The sequence below is a fragment of the Sitodiplosis mosellana genome, unplaced genomic scaffold (assembly GCF_009176505.1).
Source record: "Sitodiplosis mosellana isolate CC-2019 unplaced genomic scaffold, AAFC_SMos_1.0 Smas_scaffold_38, whole genome shotgun sequence".
In the NCBI taxonomy this organism is placed as follows: domain Eukaryota; kingdom Metazoa; phylum Arthropoda; class Insecta; order Diptera; family Cecidomyiidae; genus Sitodiplosis; species Sitodiplosis mosellana.
Genome location: NW_022595280.1, coordinates 1,991,820 through 2,017,569, shown reverse-complemented (window position 1 = coordinate 2,017,569; position 25,750 = coordinate 1,991,820). Strand labels below are relative to the sequence as shown.

The following is a 25,750-nucleotide window of genomic DNA, read 5'->3' as shown; positions in this document are numbered from 1 at the left end:
TCTCTATCTATCGCTGAAGCGAGTGAATATGTCTATTATTCACCCGGTTAACGCACTAAAGATATTTTTTTCGTCATTAGTTTAAGTTTATTGAACTTGGATCTCGTGTGCCGTAGCTTCTTCTTCATGGTATTCACTCTCTTCTATATGTATATCGCAAGTCTATATCTCTATCGGTAATCCATTGTGTGTGCGCTACAGAATTAACGACGACGACAACAACAATGACTCAAGCGAAAAAAAGCAAGTGGCAACGATGAAATTCGTTTTTTTTTTAAATGTGAGAATAGAAATAAATGAAAATGAGAAAACAAATAAGCAATAGGCCAGGTAAAAGGCTATAAATGGACCAAGCGAATTAACAAATTAAAAAGAAACCAGCCGAGTGGCCGGCACAAAAAGAAATGAGGAAATCATTATGAAAAGCAACAAAAAGCAACGAATTCACTTGTGTCTTTGTGCACAAAACGCCACCATGTTAAATGAGATCACCCGAAAAATATTTTTCTTCCGTACATACACAGAAAGAAGAAAAAGAGAATCGATGGGAAAAAATTTTAAACATAAAAAAGAGGAAAGAACTTTCTGGCTTAGTGTTGCTCAATAAACGGCGATGCGGCTTGTTTGTTGTTGTTGCTTCTTTGGTCGGGAGGAAATCATCAATTCAGAACTTGACTCAGTTCGCATTTTGCGCGTCAATCAATGTCCACCAAATTATCAGCATTTTTTAACCGAAGAATTTTTTCGAACGATTAAACTTTGACTCAAATCTGACATTGAACATTTATCTTAACTACGACGATTGACATGTGAACCTCGATGAAGAAAGAATACGACATTTGCGTAATCCGACCATCCGAACAACAACAACAACAACAACAACAACAGCAATAAAAACCTATTCTTTTCGGTAGAACGTGTCGACATCATGCTGTGTCGACGCTTCCAATGAACAGAACACTTTTATTTAGTAACGGTCATTCTATTGGAAAAATTTCTCAATTGTCGAGGTGTCATTATAACAGTTTGTTTTGCTCGGAAAACGATATTGTTCGATTTCAGTTCTGAAATTTATCCGTCATTTTTGTCTCGAACCGAAGAGGCCATCGTCAGTCATGTGAAGAGAAGCGTTTGCTTTCGACACATTGCTAAGAGATTGCCGGTTGTCTTGTTCTACGCCCCGATACACTTTCAATGGAGAGAATAACAACAGCCAAGGCAGAAAGTGTAAAAACATTCTATTTTGTTTACTGAACCGTACCGATCGGTGTTCGAATGGAAATAATTTCAATCATCGTTCATTCTGATCCGATTTTGGCGTGTAATTCAAAGTGCTAACCATGGCATCGAACGCACAATCGCCGGATCAGCGGTTGGTCGTCGTACACTTTTTTGTTCGATTTGCGGTTACGGCTCAACCGCCTATAATCGATAGTAGCGAAAAACAGGAAGTAGGCTTAGGGTAGTAACATTGAAGAAATAGATACAACCAATAAACACCGGCGGCTTCCGTTTAGATTGTCGAGAATGTAAAACAAAAAACTATATAAATTGAACCAATTGAGTTACTGCGCTGTGACGGAATCTATAATTAAAAAGTTGACGGCGAATAAATGCTGAACACCAGAATACTCTGTGTTCGCCACAGCAAGATAGACCATACAACCAAACCGAAAGTCAGTATATCGTTTACTGTGTGCTGACCAAAAAAGTATATTTATGGTCTACTTTCTCTTTGCTCACACACAGAGAGCACGAGTTTGGTTGAGTTGCCATTGCCGCGGTTGCCATTCGTATGTACTGCATACAATCTAAATGGAGAAGAAAATGAAAACGCCAAACATTCACACACACACACACACTTGAAAACACCGCACGAAATACGAAATAAAAACAGAAATGAAAACAAAATCAACTCGGAGCACTGATGAATGAGCGAAAGAGCAGTAAGACTTGAGTTTTGAAGCTGGTGTAGATGAAAACGCGCCCAAAATTTAAATCACTTCTTGAAGATGATTCAATGAAAAATTCATTTCATAACCTAGAAATTAGGTCTCCATCCGCTGACCAACACTCGTCTCATTCTCTCTCTATCTCTCTCTTTCCCTCTTTCTCTTTGAGTGTTTCGCTTTTTTATCGTCTTGAAAAATTGGTTTAATGATCATTTCTGGCCCACAAACAAAAGAAAACACAAAGAAAATGTGCCTTCATTTAAATTATAGTCACTCTGTATCTCCAAGTCATAAAAAAATAACAAATGCACGCAACGCTGTAGGTAAATTCATATTGATTTTACTGATTTACGCCCCGCGGCCATCGGCCAATATAAGAATACAAAATGAATCTAGTATGCGAAATGGAAAATACAAGAGATTGAAATAAGCAAACACAATGATCTGAAAATTGGCTTGAGGTTGCTGATTTTTTTTTCCATCTCCATCACATTGTTCCATGCTATTTGTAGTATATTTGCGTAGACGTTTTCTGCGCTGACATTCACAACAGGCGACGTGTGTCTTACATGCAGATTTTTCTGAGTCATTACATGTTCATTACCATCCATTTATGAAGTTTATCAACTTCAAGTGCGAATTCTTTGACTCCAATTTCCTTCTTCGTTCAATTCACTCTCACATCTAGATGCTTTGTCATTACGAATGGTTTGAACGAAACGAAATGATCAATTCAATTTTCGATTATCGTGTGTAAACTGAACAAAAATCCATTTTGCTATGGTATTCAATTGGTTATTTTCCTTATCTGATGTTCGCATTCCAATATATTCTAATCAAAGCCACCATTTATTCGGCGGCATGTTCATGTAGATAGGAATCCAAATGTGAAATTGAATGTTGATGTGCCTTACGTGGCAAAAACAACCGGAATAAATTTAAAATTGATTTTGATCGGACAGATAAATGGGAATGGAGCGAATTATTCTCTTACCTGCGCACACGTTGATTGATGTTAATGCCGCTTGATTAAAGACACTTGTCTAACGAGCTAAAGAGCCACGTTCACATTGTTCGCTTTCCGCACAAATAGAGGGAAAATAGCATGAAAATGTAAACAATACAGAGACAGAGAGATACTTCAATAAACGATCCAAACGAGAAATAATTTCCTTTTTGCAAATAATCTAAAACGATAATTGGGGAATCGTGAACGAGAGACTTCACCTTTGGCACCGGATCAACATAATCATTATGTACATGTTTTCGCGTGTGCCCATTCAATTGTAGAAAATAACAAAAGCACAGATCGAATTGGCGAATGACAGAATGGCACATGGACAATAGTTAATTGTTGCGGTCATCCATTGAACGAGTCAAACGATTTGACGCCAAGGATTCAATTATATAAATTGATAAAAACAAATACGAGAAACAAACATCAATGCAAAGATAGAAAAAAACGACTCAAATTAAAATCGAATTTGTTTGCAAAGATACAATTTCCCTTATCGTTTCTTTTTTTTGCAAAGCCACAGAAAAGAAATCTTATCCGAGAAAAAAAAACTGATCGATCGTTTTTTTTTGCTTGTTCGCAACAAGAAATCGAAAACGTTTTTATTGATTTCTCTTTCTGCGGTTGTATGCCGTTAGAAACTGAGAAATTTCATAATTTTTTTTTACATATGTTTTAAATCAATCGATGAATATGAATACTAATCCGTTGAACTAATTGACACCCACACGGCTCACACGCAATTGCGTGCCGCACTCAAAAAATCGCGATTGAAAAGAAATAAAACTGTTGGTTTGTGGATTTCGCACAAACGCAACAGAAGAAAAAAAAACACAAAAACACAGATTCAAATTCATTCATCATTTTTCTCGAATGAATGTTCAATTAGGTGAAGTGGTTATTTGGTTTCGTTCGCTATATTTGTGTTATTGTTCAGCTTTGGGGCTGAGTGTGTTGTATTCGCTTTTGTTTGTTGGGCTGCGAAAGTGATGATGGGCGTTGTATTACATTACCGTGATTACATTGAGTTAGTCTCTTTTTTTTTTGTGAATACGCAAATGGTTATGGATATGTGTGTATAAATGCCTGTCGGTCGCATTTGCCATTCTGGCTGCTGCTGATGCTGCTAGTACGTTTACATAATGCAATCGTTCTCATTACATGGTAATCTCATAAACCGATCCATAAAATAAATGACATATCTCAATTCAGTTCACAGCGACAAATTCGAACAAGCTGTACGTAGAATTAAAACGAATCATTGCAGTTTGAGCAAAGAAACGCAGTTTGAACGGAGAAACTAGAACACATTTTGAGTTCAATGTGAATAAAAAATTCATAAATATTTCCAGTTAATATATCTATATCGATCGATCATTCAAAAAATGACGGCGCTAAATGAAATACAACGAAAAGCCCAAGCCGATTGCACAATCTGTGTCCGAAAGAGCCGCGTAAGCCGAAAGTGAAGAGAAAACGATGGAAAAACATTGAATTTCACAATTGTTTGTAACCAAATTATTCAATAATAGAAACTTCCATGTCGAATAAATTCACTTCCAAAAATGTCGTTGTGCCAATGCCGTTTGTTGTCGCCGTTGTCGTTGTCGTCGACATCTCCGAGTTGCTCCATGTAATCATTTCTTGGTAATAAACACACTTCTGTGGGCAGACATGACGAAAATGCTCGCACGAACCACACATCGTAGAGGGAGAGAGAGAGAGAAGGAGACAAACACAGCATGTACTACTTATGGCATTGTTCAACATTGGAAATATTTACACTATTTTATTTGAGTTTGTTGTTTCTTCTTTTTTCTTCTTATTCACCATCGGCATCGGCTCGCATATTTTGTCATTTTTGCATTGCTTTTGAAAACTGTATTAACGTTTCATCCATTTGCGCCGAGTCTAAGGCGAAACATCGCGCAAACTAATTGTACTTGTGTCGGATTTTTTTCTCTCTCTTCAATTTCGAGTGCGCGTGCGCGCGAGAATAGATGCGGTGTTTATGGGCAAATGGCGAATGAAATCGGATATGGGGCCAGTGGTGTTATTATAACCAGAAAAGGAACTTGATTTCCATTTCAATTCCTCCGAACACACAAATTACTTGTGCCATTGCCATCTTCTTCGAATTATGATGATTGCTGTGGATCGGATTTTGTTCGGGGTGATCAATCCATCTCTAAACTGTACATAACACAAGCCCAATCCAATTCCAACCAAACTGAGTGTGAAACCAATCACACCATTATAAAACTTCGAGATTTTTACTGTTGCTGCTAGGAGATTTTTCTTTCATCTTTTTTTTATTTATTCCAGCCCAAATATGGTATAAACCACATCTGACGTGTTTGCACACGATTGAACGTTGGATCTCGGTTTTTTCTTTGGCCAATGTTGATGGCGATGATGAGATCGGCGACAAAAATCAACAAAACATGCACACGACTATTTTCGGAGCCAAGCAATGATGAAGCCAACATCTTGGCAAACTGAATAACAAACAGAAAAAAAATACACGTTGAAACAACGAACAAAAAGGCATACGCTTGAACTATGTGACTGTTTCAATTTTCATTTAATGTACGTGCGGGCATTTTTTGTGTCGGAGAATTTGCGCGTGAAATCGATACGCAGAATTCAGTATATAGAATTTTCCGAAGCACTTTTTCCCCTGCTCTATACCAACACCACTCACTCTATGAATGGAATTGAGCATCTCAATTACATACATCACACATTAAATGCGAATGATGATGATCGAGTTAGAAGAAGCGAACGTGAAATTGGCACGTTATCCGAACAAAATGACCGCTTTTTGTTCGTCTCGTTGCAAAAACCTCACGCAGTGATTGCATTACATTGAATCAGAGTGGTAAAGTTCATCGAGTGTTACACGAACAACACAAAAAACAGGATTTTTTTTGAGGTTCACCAACATGTCTCGCCAACATTGAGTATGTGTCTGCTGTTTTTTTTTGTTGGTCCGTTTCACTCTTGACACTCTTTGGCATTGTTCGTCCATTTCTTTGAAAATTTACTTTCAGTTTTCGACATGATTTTTATAAACTGCCTTTAATACGCACATACAGAAAGTGAATTTATGTTGTTGTGTTTTATCATATGGGCGCGCGCACACGCTTGCGCACTCATTCGATCGTTCAGCCATTTGATCGCACACTTAGCACATTATTCATCGGGGCATGGTTGTTCCAATTTTGAGCGCCGTATGTGTAAGTAATAATGTAATTAAAGGCAAGCTATACACACAATTGATGAATGCGGCACTAAAAGCAAAGCAACCGATGAATAAACGATTGAACGAAATCGCGTTCGTTCGCTTGCTCGCTTTGCTTTAGTTCGATGAGAAACAAATGCAAGAGCAGAAAAAAAAATTATTAAACTGGTTTTTGAACTTATAAAGAGTTAAGAGCAAAATAAGTTGACTGTGGGGCCATGCACACACAGTCATAGTACATATATTAAACGACATATGTGCACTATTCTGCTGTTCAAATGTATTTAATCGATCGGACTGGGGGAAAAAATTGCCACAACAGCGAATGAACGATGCATTGTTATATCATATCTCATTCGAAGTCAGTTCGTCCAAACCTAGCAACGATACCGATTGCAATTATGTGCATATTTGTGATTTTTCTTCATGGCGTTTTTTTTAACTTCTTCTCTTCTCTATTCGATACTGCTGCTCGCCATAAAAATTCAATTACACGATAAATGCTGCGTGAACACTTCCATGTTCAAGTCTTTTACTTTGAGCATCTCAGATCGCGCATACTCTGACGAGCTACGGAAAAAAAAGTTACACACTGATTTTCCTTCTTCTTCTTCTTTTGCTTGGTTCGAACGACCGACCGTTGTCGATACCACCGGTAACTGCAGTAAGGTCTACTAACGCAATGCCATTTTACCGTCTGCAATTGCGATTGGCAATTGGTCGAGAGGCAACCTTTATTGTTGATTGTTTTCTGTAAATTTGAGACGCTAAGTGGCTAAATGTCGGCAAAGGCCGTTCGATTGCATTCGAACTCACGGCAAAATTAATGATCGTCGCACTGTTGTTGCTGTTTTTTTTCATGTCGTCGTCGTCTTCTTCTTCGCCTCTCGTATTATTTTGCTCTCGTTGAAGCATATGCACACATACTCGACTCAATAACTCGGTAAAACTGTAAAGAAATGCTTTTACGTCACTTTAACCATAAATCGCCAATCACACATTCTCATTTCGCGCATTGCGAACCATTTTCATGTGTGTGACGACTGTAGACGTTGTTCAATGAACAGAGCGAGAAATAAGGAGAGAGGGAGAGAGAAAAAAAGAAGGCGATTTGTGCACAAATAAGTGAACCCACGCGAAACCAGAAGTAGCATAAGCCTCATTTTAAAATCCAGTCGCTGCAAGACATGAAAAATGAGCACACAGTTATCCTATTGCTTAGTCATAGATACAAAATGCGAAATATAACGCTATGCCACTATATCACGATTCGTACATCGGCATACATATGCATTTCTAATTCGAATCTAAATGCAAGAGGTTGTTGTGGCACATACACATAATTCTTAGCTTCAATTTTGGTATAGCGTGTAGCGATTACCGTCGCTGCCGCTACAAAAGATTAGATGCACACAAAACACATCAATTTTTCAGCAACAAAAGACTACTTTAATAAATTTACCTCCATTGAGTTTGAATATTTCATGCAAAATTACGTGAAACCTAATTTTTTTTTCATTTTGGCATCGACCATCAAAAGCACCTACTTTCGAAGCAATTTGCCGCTCAATTCATTCAATCGTGGGGCTTTTAACTGATTCGCCCAAATCACATGCCAAAATGCAAATGCCATTTGACTTGGAAATCGTAGTGAAATACACCAAAACAACACATATCTTCATCATCATGGCCAAAATTTTTGGTATTGACACCTACGTCGCTGACATCCCAACGCAATTTCATCACATTGAAATTGATTGATACTGTCACAAAAGGTACGCTGAATTTGGAAGCTGAACCCCAGAAAAATGAATCACTCGCAAAATTAACTTTCAAATTATCCGAACTTTTGTGAATGGAACGTGATTATATCAAACGATTCCATCAAAATAGCAATCCACTGCAAATGGAGTGAAAGATTGTGCAAAAACGCAACAAAAAAACAACACACAAAAACATGATTAAAACGGGAAATTACGCTCTGTACACCATTAACAGAAGATTTCAATAGAAACGACGAACCATGAACCGTTGCAATTGCAATTTCCATTTTGCTGCTATAAATGCAACCGTCTACATGCTCTTTGAACTAGAAACTTGCATTCGAAGAGTGGATTGAAGAGAAATGTAACCATTCTCAACAGCAACTCTCATCATCGACGAACGTGCGCGCGCGCTCGCGCTCGCGCGAGTGTTCTTTCCACCCAAAACAAACTACGGTAATACAAAGAGATGACAGTTTTCCTAACAAGACTTTCCACTTATAGAAACATGCAAAAAAAAAACAACAAGACCCGCTTTAAGTGTCCATTTATAATAGTTCAAATGCTCCAAGTAGCATTGAACGGAGAGGCCTACTCATTCATTGTGTTTATGCCGTGCACATTACCGTATGAAAATAGCGCGAGCGTGAGCGCATGCGGGTAACGAGATTGAGAAAGAGAAAGAGGCACAGAGAGATAGAAGAAACAAACAAATACGAAATTTCATTAGTTTACTCTTTGTACACATCCTCTTCAACGCGCTCTCTCGTCTAAATACGTATGATCAACGTTCATTTATCAAATTTTTCTAGTCATTTATTCACAATGAGCATCGCCCGCTAAAATAGTGCTCTGCTGTGCTGTCGTCTCTTGTATGCCTCCATGTTATGGCCAAATAATCATCATAATTCCCGCTTACTCAACTCTATTAAAGAAATGAAGCCGCGTTCGCGTACTGCACTGCCGCCGACGAGCCGTGTGATGTGTTCTTCTTCCGTGTGACAGTCCAAGTGTTTTATTTTCAATCAACATGCACAACAACTTTTGCTGATGGGCTTTCTTCTATCATATGCCCAACCATATTCCCTTATGTTTGGAAATTTGTTCGAGAAAACAACATGAAAAGCAAAAGCAAAACAAACAAAAAAATAGAATATAAAGCAGTCATTGTATAAATGAAACATATTTTCGATGTCTTATATGGAAGACTATATTTGTTAACATAAAAAACACATATTTATCTTTATTCTGTACATGGTGCTTAATGTGAGGGCCTATATGTGTGTATGAATAAATGTTTATGCCTCATTTTATCACTCGTTTACGTTTCTCTTGTCGAAACGGAACAGAAAGGAAGAATGAAATTCAAGCATTCAAATGAAATGAAACTTTATTGTTTGCTCACCATTTCTTTTTGGCCTCCTCTTCTTCTTCACCAAATTTCATTTGTTGTTTATGTGGAGCAATATGAGAAATACTAAATGCGTAGAACGGCCTATAAAAAAATTTCAGACCCCACCTTGCCTACCATATTTCAATTTTCAACGATTCTGATATGAAAATGGTGATAGAGACAGGTGAATGTCACTCTGGATCGAGAAGATTACACATCTAATCCCGATTTGACTACAAATTTGAATATCATTTCGGGTGTGTGTTTTTTAGCCAAAATATATTGGACGAAGAGTATAAATATATTGTCAAAACATGAAAAGATTCTTTCTTTATCACTTTATCTTATCGTCAACAAATGACTCAACTTATTTGGTATGCAAACCGTAAAAATCATTTTTTATCGATTTGAGATTGAAATGATTCTTTCTTATTCTGTTTCAAATGTAACGTTTACTTATCTGTACGACTAAAAAAAACGACGAAGAACATAATTGAGGAAGAATTCGGAATTTTTAATCAGTTCAAAAGAATTTTTTTTGCCATTCGAAAGAAGGAAACAGAGGTGGGGATTTGTGTCTGCGTGCACTTCACTTAATCGTAATTCGACATGCAGCGGGATTTACTTGTTGCATTTGCAAAGATGATTAAATTTCTTATCTGACGCGGTTCGGTGGAGAAAGAGCGAGAAAAAAAGAATGTTGAAAAGCGTTTAATGAGAAATGAAAATTCCCTAAGCCTTTAACAAGTTTGATGTATGAGACCGTTCATTCAGTTCGATTGGTCAATTCAAGCGTATGAAATCACTTTGGCCAAAGTATCGATCTGGTATAAAAGCATATCAAATCGGAAGAGAAAAAAAAATCGAATAAAAATCCGACCATCAAAAACAATGATGCGATCGTTGAACCAAAGCAAAACAACAACGTCAAGTTTCAGGCTATTAAATTTTATCTTTATCTATCACATCAATTTTTATAATGTTCTATTGCAAAGCTGGAGAGGAAAAAGATCAGAGCACATGAAGCTAGAGTAGAGATGAGAAAAAAACACCGTAAATCTTGTGCATAAACGCTAGGCTTAGGCACACATACACACACAGAGACAAAACTACATCACTCCAGCGCATTTATATATTGGTTAGGCTGGCGAATGTGAACCCAAAGTTCATCTTTTGACTCTTGTTGAAGCGAGCATTGCACAATAAATTATCCAGTTATAAATCTTGAGATTTCGATTTATTTTACTGCGCAAAAATATTAAAACATCATCTCTGCACACAAATCCAATTTAACAGTGGAAAAAACGCATAATTCCGAGCCACGACACAACCAAACCGACACGCCAAACAACAAGCAACAACAAGAAAAACGCCAATTTATTCATGTAAAAGTATTCTGGAGCAAGCGAAAAAAAAGATCGAATGAACGAACAAACGACAACGACGATGAAAACGACGACGACGATGATGATGACGAAGAGAAAGAACTAGCAAAGAATCTGACTTATTTAATAATATCATGTTGGCTTAACGGATGATGCTGCCGCTGCTGCGAACAGCCAGATCCACCAAAACTGGTGTGCAAAAGAGAAAGGCTGTAGCGTGCGAGTTGCGTGTATAAAAAAGGGAAGAACGAAATAGATTTCCGTTAGTTTTTGTACCATTTCTGCGCAGAAGAAGAAGATCTTGTTTTATCACATTTCATGGCACGGTCTATGCTCATTCTGTCTCTGTCGACGAAGACGACGACGAAGACAACGTGATATACATGAGCAAAAACACGTTCTAAACGACAAAAAAAATCAGAACCGAATCGCTAGAAAAATCATTTAAAGAAGACGACCACGAAAAAAAAGCTGTACACAGAACAACACTTACAGTCGCAACGAAGTAGATTGGCTGTTTGGCCCAAGTTCATTTAATGCACCATCCATAAATAATAAAAGCAACGACCATAACAACAACGGCATCCAGCCAATCCAATATGTTCATAATGATAACGAAACGTACACAATCCAGAATAATCTATATGAAATAACAACAACATGCTGTAGAATATCGTGGATCGGGCTCTCGGGCTCACTGGATGAATCGTACCAAACTGGCGCATTTCCTCCATCTTCCTATTCTTCTTCTTCTTTTTTGTCTTTCTTTCGCTCTGTTGAAAAGTAAACACATTGCTAGAATACAGGGAATCCAGTTGTTCATTTGCTTACAAATGAACGAAAGATTGCACAATTATACGCTGCGACTGCATGCTTAAATAAAAATGAACCAACAACATCGACAACAGCATCGACGACGACGTCGAATCATTAAAACAAAACCAAATCATACACACACTCACGTTGTGTCTTTCGTCGCTCGGTTTGTGCGATCGCGCGCACGCGCGCTTTCGATGTGATACGCTTTAGTGACAGAGCCGTTTGAGTTCAGTCCTCGCGAAAAGTTCAACAGCAAAATATATGGCTTTTTGCGTTGTTTGAGTCGTAATCGTCGTCGTCGGTCGTTGTTGCTTTTTTTTTCTATCGCCTGTGTCCATGGTTCGATGCAGCAGTAAAGCAACTCACACGCCATCCAACCAATCGACGCTTCCCTATCTTATCTAAAATGTATAGCTTTTCAACCGTTCTTCTTCTTATTCTTCTTTTCCTCTGGCTGCGAAGCAAGCAGCAATTTTTTGGTGTTCGCACATACATGTGAGAATAAAAAAAAGAGAGACAACCAAACCCAACCGAACTGAAACAGCAGTGAAGACAAGAAGAGTGAGAGAAAAAAAAGCCCACATTGTGTTCAGTTCTGTTTTAAGTTGAAGGTAAACAAGATTATTGCTGGTGTTTTTGTTGCTATTGTTGTTGTGCCCGTGATCATTTCAGCATGGCTCATAGATTTATGTTGTTCGCATGTGAGCGCAATCTTGTGGTATTTCTATGCATATACTATACGCAGAGTTTAGCTCATTCGGATGTAAACAGTTTTATGAGGCTCTTTTTCTCTTCTTCTTCTTCTTCTTCTATATACGTGCGAGCAATAGCTCTTCTTATTCGATTCTCTTCTTTGGTCGTTTCTTTTTATCTATGTGAAGCAGAAAGTATAGAAGAGCAAAGCAGCAAGAAAAAGCAGCAGCAGCATCGACGGCAGTGGCAGCAACAACAACGCTGCCATTATTATCGCTGAGGATTTTGACTTCTTTTAAACTTACATATTTCGGTTCATCGTTGTTCATACCAGCAACCGATTACCGAAGCTGATTTGCTCGGCTCCGTTCAAGTCAATTCGATTCGTTTCGATTTAAAAGTCGTAATTTCCAATTGCCAATTTAACGTTTTTTCCGTTGTTTTAGCTGTTTTTTTTTCTGTTGCCACGACCGCAACGAGCTGAGTGATTTGAGCAATTAATCGCAATTCCATCTCATAAAGTGTATCAGTACGCTGTTATCGCAAGCCAATAATGTGTAATAAATTGGCGTGAAACCATAGCTTCGGCACGGCCAAAAGCGGAACATCGCCCGCTTTAGTTGTCGTCGTCGTTGTCATTGTCGACGACGATGCTTCGGAACACACAAATCAAATAAATGCTTTTCTTTCGCATATCAAAGACACAATCATTCCAATGGCATTCACTTGCTTCGTGTGTCTTTGCATTTTCAATGCACTCAGCAATTATGAATGTGTATAAAATTAAATGCCGCGGCAATAAAAAATGGACGGAATAAAAGTGGCCATTAAATGTGTGTCTTCGTGATTCTAAGGGCAATTGCTTAAGCCCGCAATGTGCATATAGACGTTCCTTTTCACGCTCATTTAAATTTATTATGCGATGGTCCACAACAATAAATATTTTCCAGACTTCGCTCACGCTCTGCTGCTGTGAGTGAGTGTGAGTGGAATGAGAAAAACATTCACTCGGACTACAAAAGAGGCGGCATCGCCAAATGCAGGGGGAAAAAAATCGCCGTAATGATAGAAAATAAAAGAAAAAACAATCATAAAGAATGACCAGCAAGAGATTTTCTGAGATCTCAGAACTCGCACGGCGTGCTGTTGTCATCATCGAGATGCGAATCTCTCGTTCTCAAGCCAACGTTTTGATGTGTGCAGAAAAAAAAACGCCGAACAAAACCAAACAGACCCACGAAAATATACGTGGAAAGCAATTTAAGCGATAATGAATGCCACAAAATCTTGAGAAGATTGATTGAGTCGTGTAAAAAGATCGTTTCTCTCTCTCTCTCTCCGCTCGCGCGGTGTGTATTTGTGCTTTTCGCTTGTCTTTTCTCAAGCGTCAGCCGCGCTAACAAAACTGCTCCGCACAACAGCAAACAAAAACAGATTAACGTATTCTCTGTGAAACGTTATTATAAATTCACTTGCATAAATTAATCTTTCTGTTTATGTGTGTGTGTATGCTTTTGTGAACTTTCTTTATCAATTTTCGAGCCAAGGCTTCTTTTTGAACGTGAGGCATTCCAGAGCGCACCGATTTCGGTCTGTGTGAAAAGTTATGCGGTTTTTAGCATAGCTCACGAAGGTGTGCGAGCGTGCGCGTTCGCGCTCATTTTGTGCTATGCTCACTTCGAGTTGTGTGTATGCTTTTTTTCTTCTTCTTCTTCTTATTCTTCTTGGATTTTTCGCTGGTTGGCAAAACTAAAAGTGGTAGGTCAGTGAACTTGAATCTTTTGTTCTGTCTCTCGCTGACTTCAGAGAGCCGATTGAGCTTTTCCAGAAGACTCAATGCTCATGTTATTTTGATTCGGTATTGCGACGAATCAGTGTGCCGATTTTACGAAATGTCTGTTTTACACGCGAATTTATCGACATCACATGTTGTTGACTTCAATTAAAAATGCACTCGAATTCCGAGATCTAATAAGACAGAACCTTGTTGCTTTTGGATAGTTGAAAAAAAAGAAGGAAAAAAACGACCACGACGAACCGACGAGAACAGCGCACCGAACAGAAAACCTTCGTCGCTGATCATGGCAACGGAAGACAGGAAAAAAAAAATGCGACGTCGATCGTGGTATTGTAAAACATTTCGGGATACAAATCTATCTAACTATCGTGTTCCATCCTATTTACTACACTTTTCATTTTTGGACTTAGTCAATTTTTGTTTTTCGTTTTTTTGCTCCATTCGTTTCGTTTCGTTCGTCGATGATTGCAGCATGCTATCGAATCCACTTCTTCTCGTTCCCAAACAAGCGTCAAGTTTCACGTTAAGCATTTTTAACTTTTTGTTCGTCTTCGAGTTGTCTTGTTCTCATTTTAAATACGTGTGCCAACCACTTCGAATGCTAAATTTCTATCTGCTTTCGATTAGTTTGTTTTCTGGCCTTACATGCGCGACACAAACATTGTGTGCGCTCCGTGTGTTATATTCACTCTGTCTCTATCTCTCTCTCTCTATCTCTCTCGGTTGAGAGATATAACGAAGAAAAAAAGAGTTTCGTATTGAAATGATCGTTATTTATTTGTGTTCTCGTTTATTCTTCTCTTAATTCAATCGATTCAGTCAGTGGTTCGTATATATATTTTTTTTCCTTTCTTTCTTTCATCGCGTTACGGGCAGTAATTGTTTATTATGTGGCTATTGCACAAACTACGATGGTATTGATCGATTTCGAAGTTCGGATGATTTGGAAAACCTTGTACTTGTACTTGCCCATGTATCGGTAGTTACAAAAGTGCTGAAGTGTTGTTGTTGTTGGTCGTTTACAATGCTCTCAAGTTCAAGCAACACACACCAAACATCATTGAATAGAACAATAAACCGAACAATTCACACATAGGAGAGAGAAAAAACGGTTGTGCGCGCGCAAAATTGAAATTGGATGAAGAGTGGATGAAAAAAAACATCAAGAATTTGTTGAATCACAGCAGCAGCAGCAGCAGTGTTTGAATCGGTCATTCAGTGCTGGCCGTATGTAAAAAAAGACCTGAATAGATATTAATTGGAATTTTTACTGCCTTGGAAAGTATCTTTTTAGCAAATGTTCTCCTCCAAGTCGTTTTATATATATAATATAAATTCATTTCCTTTGCACAGCAAGGTAAATGACTCTCTTTTCTGGCTAAGGCCCAGGTAATATTTTGCGACGAACGAACAAAAAAAATGTTGCGTTTAATATTCATGACGTTCGTCCAACCGGCCACAATTGGTTTGATTGAATGTTTGATAGCCTTAGAGGTTTTTCCACATAAAATATTGAGTCGCCCCATCAAAATGCACTTCGGTCGCCAATCGCCGAGTTGAGTGTGTGTGTGTGTGTGTGTGTGTGAGAGAGCGAGAGCGGCCAAAGAAGAAGAATGGTCAGATAATTTGATTTATGGGTTGTGTGTTGCAGGCAGCAAAGCACACATGTGCATGGACTTTGTAAGTGCAAAAAGCCATAAATTTAATTTGCTGAGAGTTGCATCACTCTTACGCGTTCGTCAGAAACACGAAAAAAAGCGACCAACAAGAAACAGTACGCCGCAACTGAATCTCTATCGGCCGGCCATACACCGAGTGAGATAGAGTGTGGTCAATAAATAATCTAAAACAACACACTGATCAACTTTAATGGTTAATGCAAGCGATACGAATCGCTTTTGCGATTCTTTTCGAATATTTATGCGCGAAATGCATAGAATATTCTAGGTGCTCTCCGTTCAATTTAATATGCAACGAATTGAATCGATTTAAATGTTGCTCCATCGGTCGGCTGTTATCTGTGGCATGTTTTGGCGTACACACACACACACACAACAGATCGCGCATAAAAAGCCATTTTACAATGTTCTATGTAATTTCCGATTTTCAACTCGAGCCACAACCATAAAATGGGTATTATAAACAGATCGTTATTGATACAATGGAAAAAATGGCTTTCTTTCTCTCCCTCCCGTCCATTCGGTCGCGGCTAAAGATTTGATTGGATCCAAATTACATGGTAGTTGAGTGTGAGTTGGTACTCCATGTCATCCGCATCAAATGCAACTTTGTGCGCAAATCACGTGCATTTTATTTGCTTTTCGCCAATCTCATGGCAGAATCGAGATGGGATTTTGTGCGCCTCAGGCCAAACACGAAATGAACGCACGGCAACATGGCGATATTGTTCGATATGAAACTGTCATCGTAAAAAGAAATTCATCAAAGTAATTAGCTTCATTAATTTCTAATATTCAGACGACCATGTCCAAATATTCGTCATGGTTAAAACGCTCTTTTTTTCTGCTTGTCTTTTTGAGGGAAATTTCATTAAATCATTCCCGTTACTAGTGATTTTCATTTGATAGACAACCGCAGAAAATTTCATCGAAATTCATCTCGATGCTGATGATTCTGATCAATTTCGAAGTAGGCTTCGCCACAATTTAATTAATTTCTTGAAAATTTTCTAATTAAATTCTCTTTATATGCTGTCGGTGAAAATCATGGATGTTTTTGATTTTATTTTTTCTGCTAAAGCTAGGTTTTTGTGTGCCACGCGCACCGTTATACGCGCCGCGCTTGCTAGCACTTATTACACTTTTACGCGATTGATGCACAATGTACCAATTTAACATTTTGCTGAGCGTATATTTCAAAAGCATTTGCAAATCGTGGATAACTGTTCACCACACTACATTATAGAATTAATGGTATTATAAATTTTCAATAGTGACGATACGTGCGCACTAAACTTGTGAGAGAATTTGTGGCGCAGGCACACGCGCGTGTGTGTTAGTGTGCTGTTTTATGCACCCAAATACCGAAGCGCTAAAGAAGCCACAATTTGATTATGAAACCAACACTATTTTTTAGCCTACACACATATATTATTATTATTTTTTAGCGAAACGTTAGTTGACCGCACTTGGGGAAGACTATAGCAATTTATTTATGCTCACATTTCAAGATTAGATTCTATTTTCATTTATAATCCTCACATTTTATCAATTAAGAAGGAAACCGTGTAATGTGTTATTAATAACCGATTTAATTCTTTATTTTTTCTTCTTTTATTCACAGCGAAAATGAAAACATTTTTGCCTCTAGTCCTTTGGTCTGTGCTAACAGTTAATGTGGTAAGTATCGCCTCTATTTCTTTTTTCAAATGATGTTTATCAAATGAAATATGAAAGACAAGGAAATTGTATATTATGACGACATCGATGGTCGTGTTAACTTTACTTTACACTGTAAAGTGCCATGTTAGTTGTAAATCATCGGCTTCGGCCGGATCGTCAGCAACACACAAATCATCATCATCGACAGGAAGGAGTGTCAATTAAAAAAACACAAATGTTCAACGACGAAAAAAAAGTAGGAAGGTACCTGACAATGTGACGCGCATAAATTAACAGTTTCTGACATAAAAGACACATCCCATTCAATGTGTGCAGGCGACAAAAAAGAAGAAATTTGCCAGTTTCAGAGTGTTTAAAAAAAAGAACTCATTAGTATGCAATCAGTAGTATATAAAAAAACCATTTAAATATGCCAAGATAAGGGAAAAAATTCGTCTTTATTTCGTGCACTCCAATCGGATGACGGTTTTGTATTTACGGTTACAGCAATGTGGAATAAAGAGGTGCACAACAACACTCTGAATTGTTTTTTTTTCGTCGGGTTTCAATGACCACATCGTTAATAAGTTGAATCTCAAAGAGAAACCGCTGCTGAATTGACCATAAAATAAATTTTTGCATATGCCTTGTTGCATAATTTAATGATAGTTGTTTATTTTAAAAACAAGAACGCACATTGACAATGGCATAATGAATCAAAAAGGAAGATCTTGATGTGATTCAATCATGAGCTTGTAGAATAATTCAATTATTTATGTTGTTTATTTTTTGTTGTTGTTGTTGTCAAGTAGCACGATCTGGTGGCATGCACAGCACACGATTGCGCACCCGTTGCATTTCTCTTTAATCTAACGTTTTTTCCGTCGCTTCAAGGAATTCGATGAAACGTTAAATGTGACTCGAAGTCGATTGGCATGAAAATATCTGTGTCATAAACATTAACGTCGTTCGCTCGCGTTCGTTCGTTGATGTGATGGGCAACGTGATCAATTAAAGTGACTTTTGTTCACCCATATGTGGATTTGATTTGCTATTCTGATGGCATCATGATCACCCATCATAAAGACATTATCGACACACACTCATTCACCATTCCATGCTCCTTTCCAATGCAAATGATCAATTAAAGCACAAGCGCTTAAAACAAACAAATAATGTCATTCAAACGTGATAATAATTGAATCCCGAAATCAAGGGAAAAAATGTCAACAGTTCACATATGTCAGTATGTACAGATCGTGTCTGTGGTGATTATACCGACTGTGTAACCATTTTTCTCGATGAAATTAATCATGTTTTCCTTCTAAATTATGAGTCTCTATCAGATACACAACGCAATCCTAATCGATGGCTATTTATAACTATGATATGCTACACGAATGCCCCCATCGTCGTTGCTGTCGTCGTCAGCAGCAGCGATTTTTTTCTTTATTGCTTCTTAATTCTTGTTTGTTTTTTAATTTGTCCGGTTGAAATGACCACGTCTTTATGTTCATTTATATTATCTTCCGAATCGAGCAAAAGATAGTTGATTCGCATATATGTATACATATGCCGCATCGTCTATGATCTCATCAAACGAAGGCAAAGGCTACCAGTGGTGCGGTGCTTTTGGGTTGCTCATCTTTATTTCTGTGATTCACGTGAACTACCACACCACAAACTGAAATGCATTCCATTCTTCGTCATTTCGACCTTGACCATCGACTTGGCTGAATTCTTCACATTGCCCTAAGTATCCCATTCTTCTCTTCATGTTTCAATGTTATGTGTGTTATTGCTTCATTCTTGTCTTCTCGGCTTGCATCTTCGCTCACCTTGTGCAAACAATTTTTATTTTCGTTCGTGGTCGATTTTGTTTGCCATCCTTGTGTATGTTTATCCTGTACCTTGTACGCCTCTTAGCCAATTTCAATATTATTATTTCGTCTGTCCTTTTGTGTTAGCGTTTGTGCTTCTTCTGTTCGGGAGAATTTCTACAATATATAATAATAATCCAATGCGACGTCTGCTGGCGGTTGAATGCCATACACACAACATTTGCACACACAAATTCTTCATCTTGGCGTAATTTTTCTTCTTCTCGCCCTGTCTCTCTCTCTTTCTCTCTCGCTCGGCATTTTTTAAATTTATTACTTTTCCGCATCCAGTCGACATCTAAAAATAAACAGCGGGACACAAAGGTCTTTAAGAGCATTTAAAATATTTATTGAAAAGGAGCTGGATCGAGCCAAAGGGTTCAAATAAAAATCAGTCAGAAAGGATTTAGAAACACTCATGGCAATCGATTGGAATGTTCAATTGAAATTGTTCTTTTTTTCTCGTCACTAAATTGGCGATTCACATTATTATCATCATCAAAAGCGCTTATGTTTACGATTCGCTCACGATTTATCTGCCGCCAAATTGGCATATGACATTCAATGTTCACGACTTTGTATTATTCAACTCGATACATCACTAGTCACCTTTTTTTTCTGTTTCTTCTTCTGCCTCTCTTCGTCGACAATATTTCGTTTCGTTTTTTTCTCTCCATTCTATTCCTTCTACAATCTTCCGTTTCGGCAGATATAGATGCGGCCAAAACATTTTCCCTTGCATTTCTAATGCTTACATCAGTATTATGCAATTTTGCATTGGAAAGGGCAATCATTACCATTATCGCAGTGAGTTCAAGTGTTATCTACGTGCAAACAAGGTCATTAAGTGTCATTATAGCAGAAAGAAGGTACTTGGATGAAGAGGGAGAAAAGAAACAATGCGTCCAAATGCTAAGCAACAAAAGCGCGCAATGCATTCGAACAATGACCGATTGTTTTAGATTGTTCGCTTGTTGTATTCTTTTTTTCCTCTCTTCATTCGTTTATTATTGAAACGAAGAGAGCTACAAGTACCCAAAGACAACCACAACCACAACAACAGCAACAGCAAAATCTAGTAAATAAAAGGAAACTAAATCTTGAGTTTAAGGTATAATATTCGCGTATGTGCATATGAATGCACAAATGTATCGCGTATTATCTGTTTGTTAGCTGGGAAACGACGACACCCAGTGTGCATATCAGACACAAAATGTGTGTGTGCATTCAACTTCAACGGTATTTTTTTTTTCTTTCGTGTTGCTGTTGCTATTGCTGTTGTTGTAGTCGGAATTTAAACTCTGTTTCTGTTTCCAGTTGGCACTTGAAAAACTAAGCCCAAATAAAGCGCACGAAGAAAATAATGATAATATAAAAACGGTTGGTTCCGTTGTTCAAACAACAACAACACTTGCGGCTAGGAAAGCCATGGGATAAACGTTGCAATATACATACACTCATACACAAGAAGAGTAGTAGAAATGTGAATAGCATATATAGATTCCTGGTTGTACCGATAGATTTCATGTGTTTGATTTCGACTAAAAGTTTGTTTTCAATCATATCATATGGTTCGCAGCATGTACACGTCAATTTAACAATGTATACCTGAATCGTATCCATGTTTCGAATTGGCCGACGAAGAAAATCGACAAATGGATGAAAAAAAAAACACACATTTAAATATTGGTCTTTTCTCCCAAGTGTAATATATTCCGTGCTGAGCGCGCGGAATATTTTGTTTTTTCTCCCATTTCTATCCTCAAAATGCACAGAATGCGCAGGCTGAAATTTCAATCAGAGCGTGCGCGATCGCGCTCAAACTGAAATTGGCTCGGCATCATGCAGCACGATGTAATTCTATATGCAAAAATGTGCACGAAATAAATGGCAGGAACAAAAAAGAACACAGCCAAGAAAAATGGTAAAATTCAAAAATCTAGCTAGCACACACCGCGCTGGCACACACACATAGCAGTGATATAAATCTATGGAAATTGATCATTTTTTTGTGGCCAAACGAAATGAAACTGTGTGTACTTTTTGCCAGTTGTGCTTGGTTCAAAATCATGGAAATTAATGGATGCTCCTCATTCGTACGATGAATATCGTATTAATTCTAGCCTACAACTCCAATAAAATCGATCAAATCCAGAAGAGAAATGTCGAAACGAATCGATAGCCGAGAAACAGAGAAGAAAAAAAATCACGGCCAAGCGAAAATCTTACTAGATTCTAATGGAAACGAATGGGCGATTATAACGGCAATAGTGAGTGTCAAACGCGCGTAATTTCAATCGCTTTGGCTTTGTATTTTGCAACCAGAGAACCTATTTCTTAGTATCACAACGTGTTCTTTCTCTCTCTCTTTTAATTCATGAGCTGGCTAACCAGTTATTTGAACGAACAGTTAAGATCAGCATTTTTATTTCTGCTCTCCACTGCATCGTTGCCTGGTACTCTGTGTGTATCCCACAAAAACCTGCAAACTGCAAATCAACTAAAGAGCGAACAAGAAATGACTCAAGTACACCCGACTTTTGAAAAATAATTGGATTCTTTTCTTCTCGTAACATCGTCACATCATGCAAATGGTACGGGAAGAAACAGCAATAAAAACGATTTAAAAAAACAAAGAGTATAGAAAAAAATAGGCCTCCGAAAGAACAAAGAGAAATAAGAGAGACCCACACACACTCACTCACTTCGCGTTGGAGATGATGATTTCAGCGAGATGCATTTTAAAATTGTGATTTCAAAATGAATAATCTCACGAATTATAGCGGTAAAATTTCGATAACTGCTTACGATTGCGAATATCGAGTCGCTAAACAACAACAAAAAAGTCCAACCACACATCGTAATGATAGCTTAACTAGAACTGCTAATATATTCCGGCATGTGTGTGTGTAAGTGTAATTTCGAGTTCCATTCAAATGGGTAAAAAATCGAAACGGAAGTATTAAACTAAGGAGTGTGTCGTTTGTTGTTGCTATTTTCTCTTTTCGTCGTCACATTCAATTGTGTGCGGTGTTCTTAATGACTTTATTCCAAGATGATTTTCACCAAATTACCATGGCACTCAATTCACCGTCGTTAGCTCAAAATTATCTGCAATTTTTATCAATTAAACGATATAAATGCGCAACATTCATCATATTAATGTGTCTTTTTTTCCGTTTTCCCTCCTCAACAGGCACTGTCACAAAACAGAATAAGTAATACGAGATTAAAACGCGAAATATTTTTTCTAAATTTGGAAGACGGCTATTTTGGCTGTCAAGTTAACGAATCAACAGATTATTTACAATTATTCGAATTATCGAAATTATGTGATGGCCATCAAGATTGTTTTATGTCATCCGATGAATTAGCTAAAGAGTTAAAGTGCACAAGTAAGTCAATCGTCAAGATAACCAGAATTCTTTGATTTCTCCTTCCGTTCTATGGCTTTCTAATTATTTGAATTACCGTTTTTTCTGTCTTCTCTTCGTTTCTTCTTTTTTGCTCTTGAATCGATAAATATGATTAGATGATTGTGACAAAGATGACACATCGTGTACAAATGGTGCGTGCTTGGACTCATTATGTCACTGTAACGACGGTTATGGAGGATGTAATTGCCAAGTTCCAGGTGAGTGTTATGGTTTTTATGTTTCGCTTCTCATCGCCATTAACCTATTAGAATATTTAAAATGCAGTTTCTTTTCTTCCATTTGTTTGGAAGACAAGGAAAAAATTGTACCATTTGAATGACTTGACCAATTTTAGAATATTACTTAATCACTTTTGTTCCCACAGATGAGAACGAGTGCAAATACCGTCCATGTGATGTTTTTGCCCATTGTACGAACACATTAGGCAGTTTTATGTGTTCGTGCTTTCCGGGCTATCACGGCGATGGCTTTCACTGTGAAGGTAATTACCGAATTGTCGTGATTTTATAGTTTTTTTTTTCACAACAAAATCTAAAGATTAAGACAATTTTCTAAAGAGAAAAAAAACCTAATATTCCATCCGCTATCGTGTAGATATCGACGAATGTCAAGATCCTAGCATAGCGGCGAGGTGTGTTGAAAACGCTGAATGCTGTAATTTGCCAGCGCATTTCGTGTGTAAATGTAAGCCGGGCTACGAAGGCGACGGCGAAGAGCTGTGTACAGATGTAAATGAATGCCTGCATCCGGGCGCGTGCGGTATTAATACCGACTGTATCAATACACCTGGTAATCATACGTGCGCTTGTAAACATGGTTACGAAGGCAATCCTTTCGATGGTTGCGTCGATATAAATGAATGTTTGCATCCGAATGCCTGTGGCCCTGGCGCCATTTGCATCAATTTAGAAGGTAGTTATCAATGTGAGTGTCCGCAAGGATATGACGGTGATGCTAGAACGATTGGATGCAAAGATTTTGATGAATGCGCACGATTGCCGTGCGGCCGAAATGCACAGTGTCGCAACAATGAAGGCAGCTTTCAATGCTCTTGTCCAGAAGGTTTTATCGGTGATCCAATGAACGAATGTCAAGGTAAAATATTTTAATTGCTATTTTGATCATTTTATTTTTCCTTTGCTTCACATTGTTTGTCTTGAACAGACATAACCAGAGGTTATATTCAATCTTCGATTCCTTCAAATCTTCTTCTTTTTAAATTCAATTTTCATCACGATTTATTTTTTTTGCAACAAAAATCCTTTCCAGATATTAACGAATGTGTGGAGAATCCATGTGGTGCTAATGCCGTGTGCACAAATTCAATTGGCAGTTTTGCATGCACATGCAAACCCGATTACACGGGAAATCCGTACAAAGGATGCACTGACATTGATGAGTGCTCGGCGTTGAAGCAACCATGTCCGCCGAGTGCAATTTGTGAAAATGCCAATCCAGGCTACAATTGCAAATGCCCACAGGGGTATGCGGCTAAACCTGATCCGAAAATTGCATGTGAACAGGTCGATGTGAATATTTTGTGTCAGAGTAACTTCGACTGTACCACAAATGCGGAATGTATTGACGGACAATGTTTCTGCCAAAATGGATTTGAGCCACAAGGCAATGTGTGCGTTGACATCGATGAGTGCCGAACGGATAGTAACACTTGTGGAGAACGATCCATTTGTATTAACACACCCGGAGCACATCGATGTGAATGCCCTGAGTAAGTATTTCTTTGTTTTTTTTTTCTTATTCAAATGTTGAAAGACTTTTAATTCGTTTTCAAAAAGGAAAAAAACCTATGTTCATTATGTCACGATCCGATTCCAATTTGATTTTTAACCAATTTTTTCACTTTCTCCCCAACTAAAGCGGTATGATTGGGAATCCACCAAGAGTTGGCTGCAAAACACCATGCGAAGATGTGAAATGTGGTCCACATGCTTATTGCAAAGCTGATGGAACCGAAGCTTACTGTGTTTGCGATGAAGGATGGACATACAATCCAAATGATATTGCAGCCGGATGTCAAGATATTAACGAATGTGACACAGCTCATGGGCCATCAGGAAGATGTGGTTTGAATGCAATTTGCACAAATACGCCAGGAGACTTTTCGTGCCAATGTCCACCAGGATTTTCAGGTAAGAGAAAAAATAGAATCTTTTACTTAGAATCGTTTTTCATTTTGCATTGATTATCCTTTCCATTGATTTCAGGCAATGCGGCCATTCAATGTGTTGGTACGTTGAACAGTTGAATTTCGATTCTTTTTAAACTGGAACGAGAAAGACGAACTTTTTTCAAATAATCAAGTGCTTTTTTAATTGACTGATTCCCTCAATTAATGAAATAATTCCTCCAATTTTCAGATATCGATGAATGCTCAAAACCAAATCGTTGCGGTCAAGGAGCGCTGTGCCTAAACCGAGCCGGTACATTCGAATGTGTTTGCCCAGAAGGTTCAATTCCAGATCCCGATCCAAGTGTTCGTTGCATAACCGTAGTAACATGCAAATCAAATAATGACTGCCCTGGAAATGCCATTTGTGATGAGCACCAACGTTGTTTGTGCCCAACACCAAATGTTGGAAATGATTGTCGACATCCATGTGAAAGTCTTGCTTGTGGACCAAACTCAAATTGTATGATCGTGAATCAAGAAGCGAAATGCTTGTGTGTACCAGGTTTTGTTGGATCAGCCGATCGAATTGGTGGTTGTGTTGATGATGACGAATGTAAACACTCGCCAGATGTTTGTCCACAAGGTTCTCTTTGCATAAACACGCCTGGAAGTTTCACATGCCAATGCCCAAGTGGTATTTCGGGTAAGAGAAAAAAGAGAATCTTTTACTTACAATCGTTTTTCATTTTGCATTGATTATCCTTTTCATTGATTTCATAAAGACAATAAGCATGTAAAAAAATAATCCGAAAACTTCGAATGAAAAAAATCACTTTTGCTGTCAGACAATTCATGTCATTTTATTTGGATCATTGATTTGGATTATGATTCGTTACAAT

At 38.0% G+C, this 25,750-nt stretch overlaps 1 protein-coding gene across 2 annotated transcripts in view; it reads left to right on the top strand.

Moving 5' to 3' along the window:
* LOC129569614 (uncharacterized) overlaps positions 1-25,750 on the top strand; it is a 154,062-nt gene that overhangs the window by 34,727 nt on the left and 93,585 nt on the right. For both annotated transcript variants that reach the window (XM_055448652.1, XM_055448651.1), the window contains exons 2-10: positions 17,366-17,421; positions 22,480-22,678; positions 22,816-22,917; positions 23,085-23,201; positions 23,315-23,815; positions 23,990-24,449; positions 24,599-24,870; positions 24,946-24,969; positions 25,099-25,554. In XM_055448652.1, the coding sequence (XP_055304627.1) occupies positions 17,366-17,421; positions 22,480-22,678; positions 22,816-22,917; positions 23,085-23,201; positions 23,315-23,815; positions 23,990-24,449; positions 24,599-24,870; positions 24,946-24,969; positions 25,099-25,554 (2,187 nt within the window). The remainder of the gene's footprint in view (positions 1-17,365; positions 17,422-22,479; positions 22,679-22,815; positions 22,918-23,084; positions 23,202-23,314; positions 23,816-23,989; positions 24,450-24,598; positions 24,871-24,945; positions 24,970-25,098; positions 25,555-25,750) is intronic.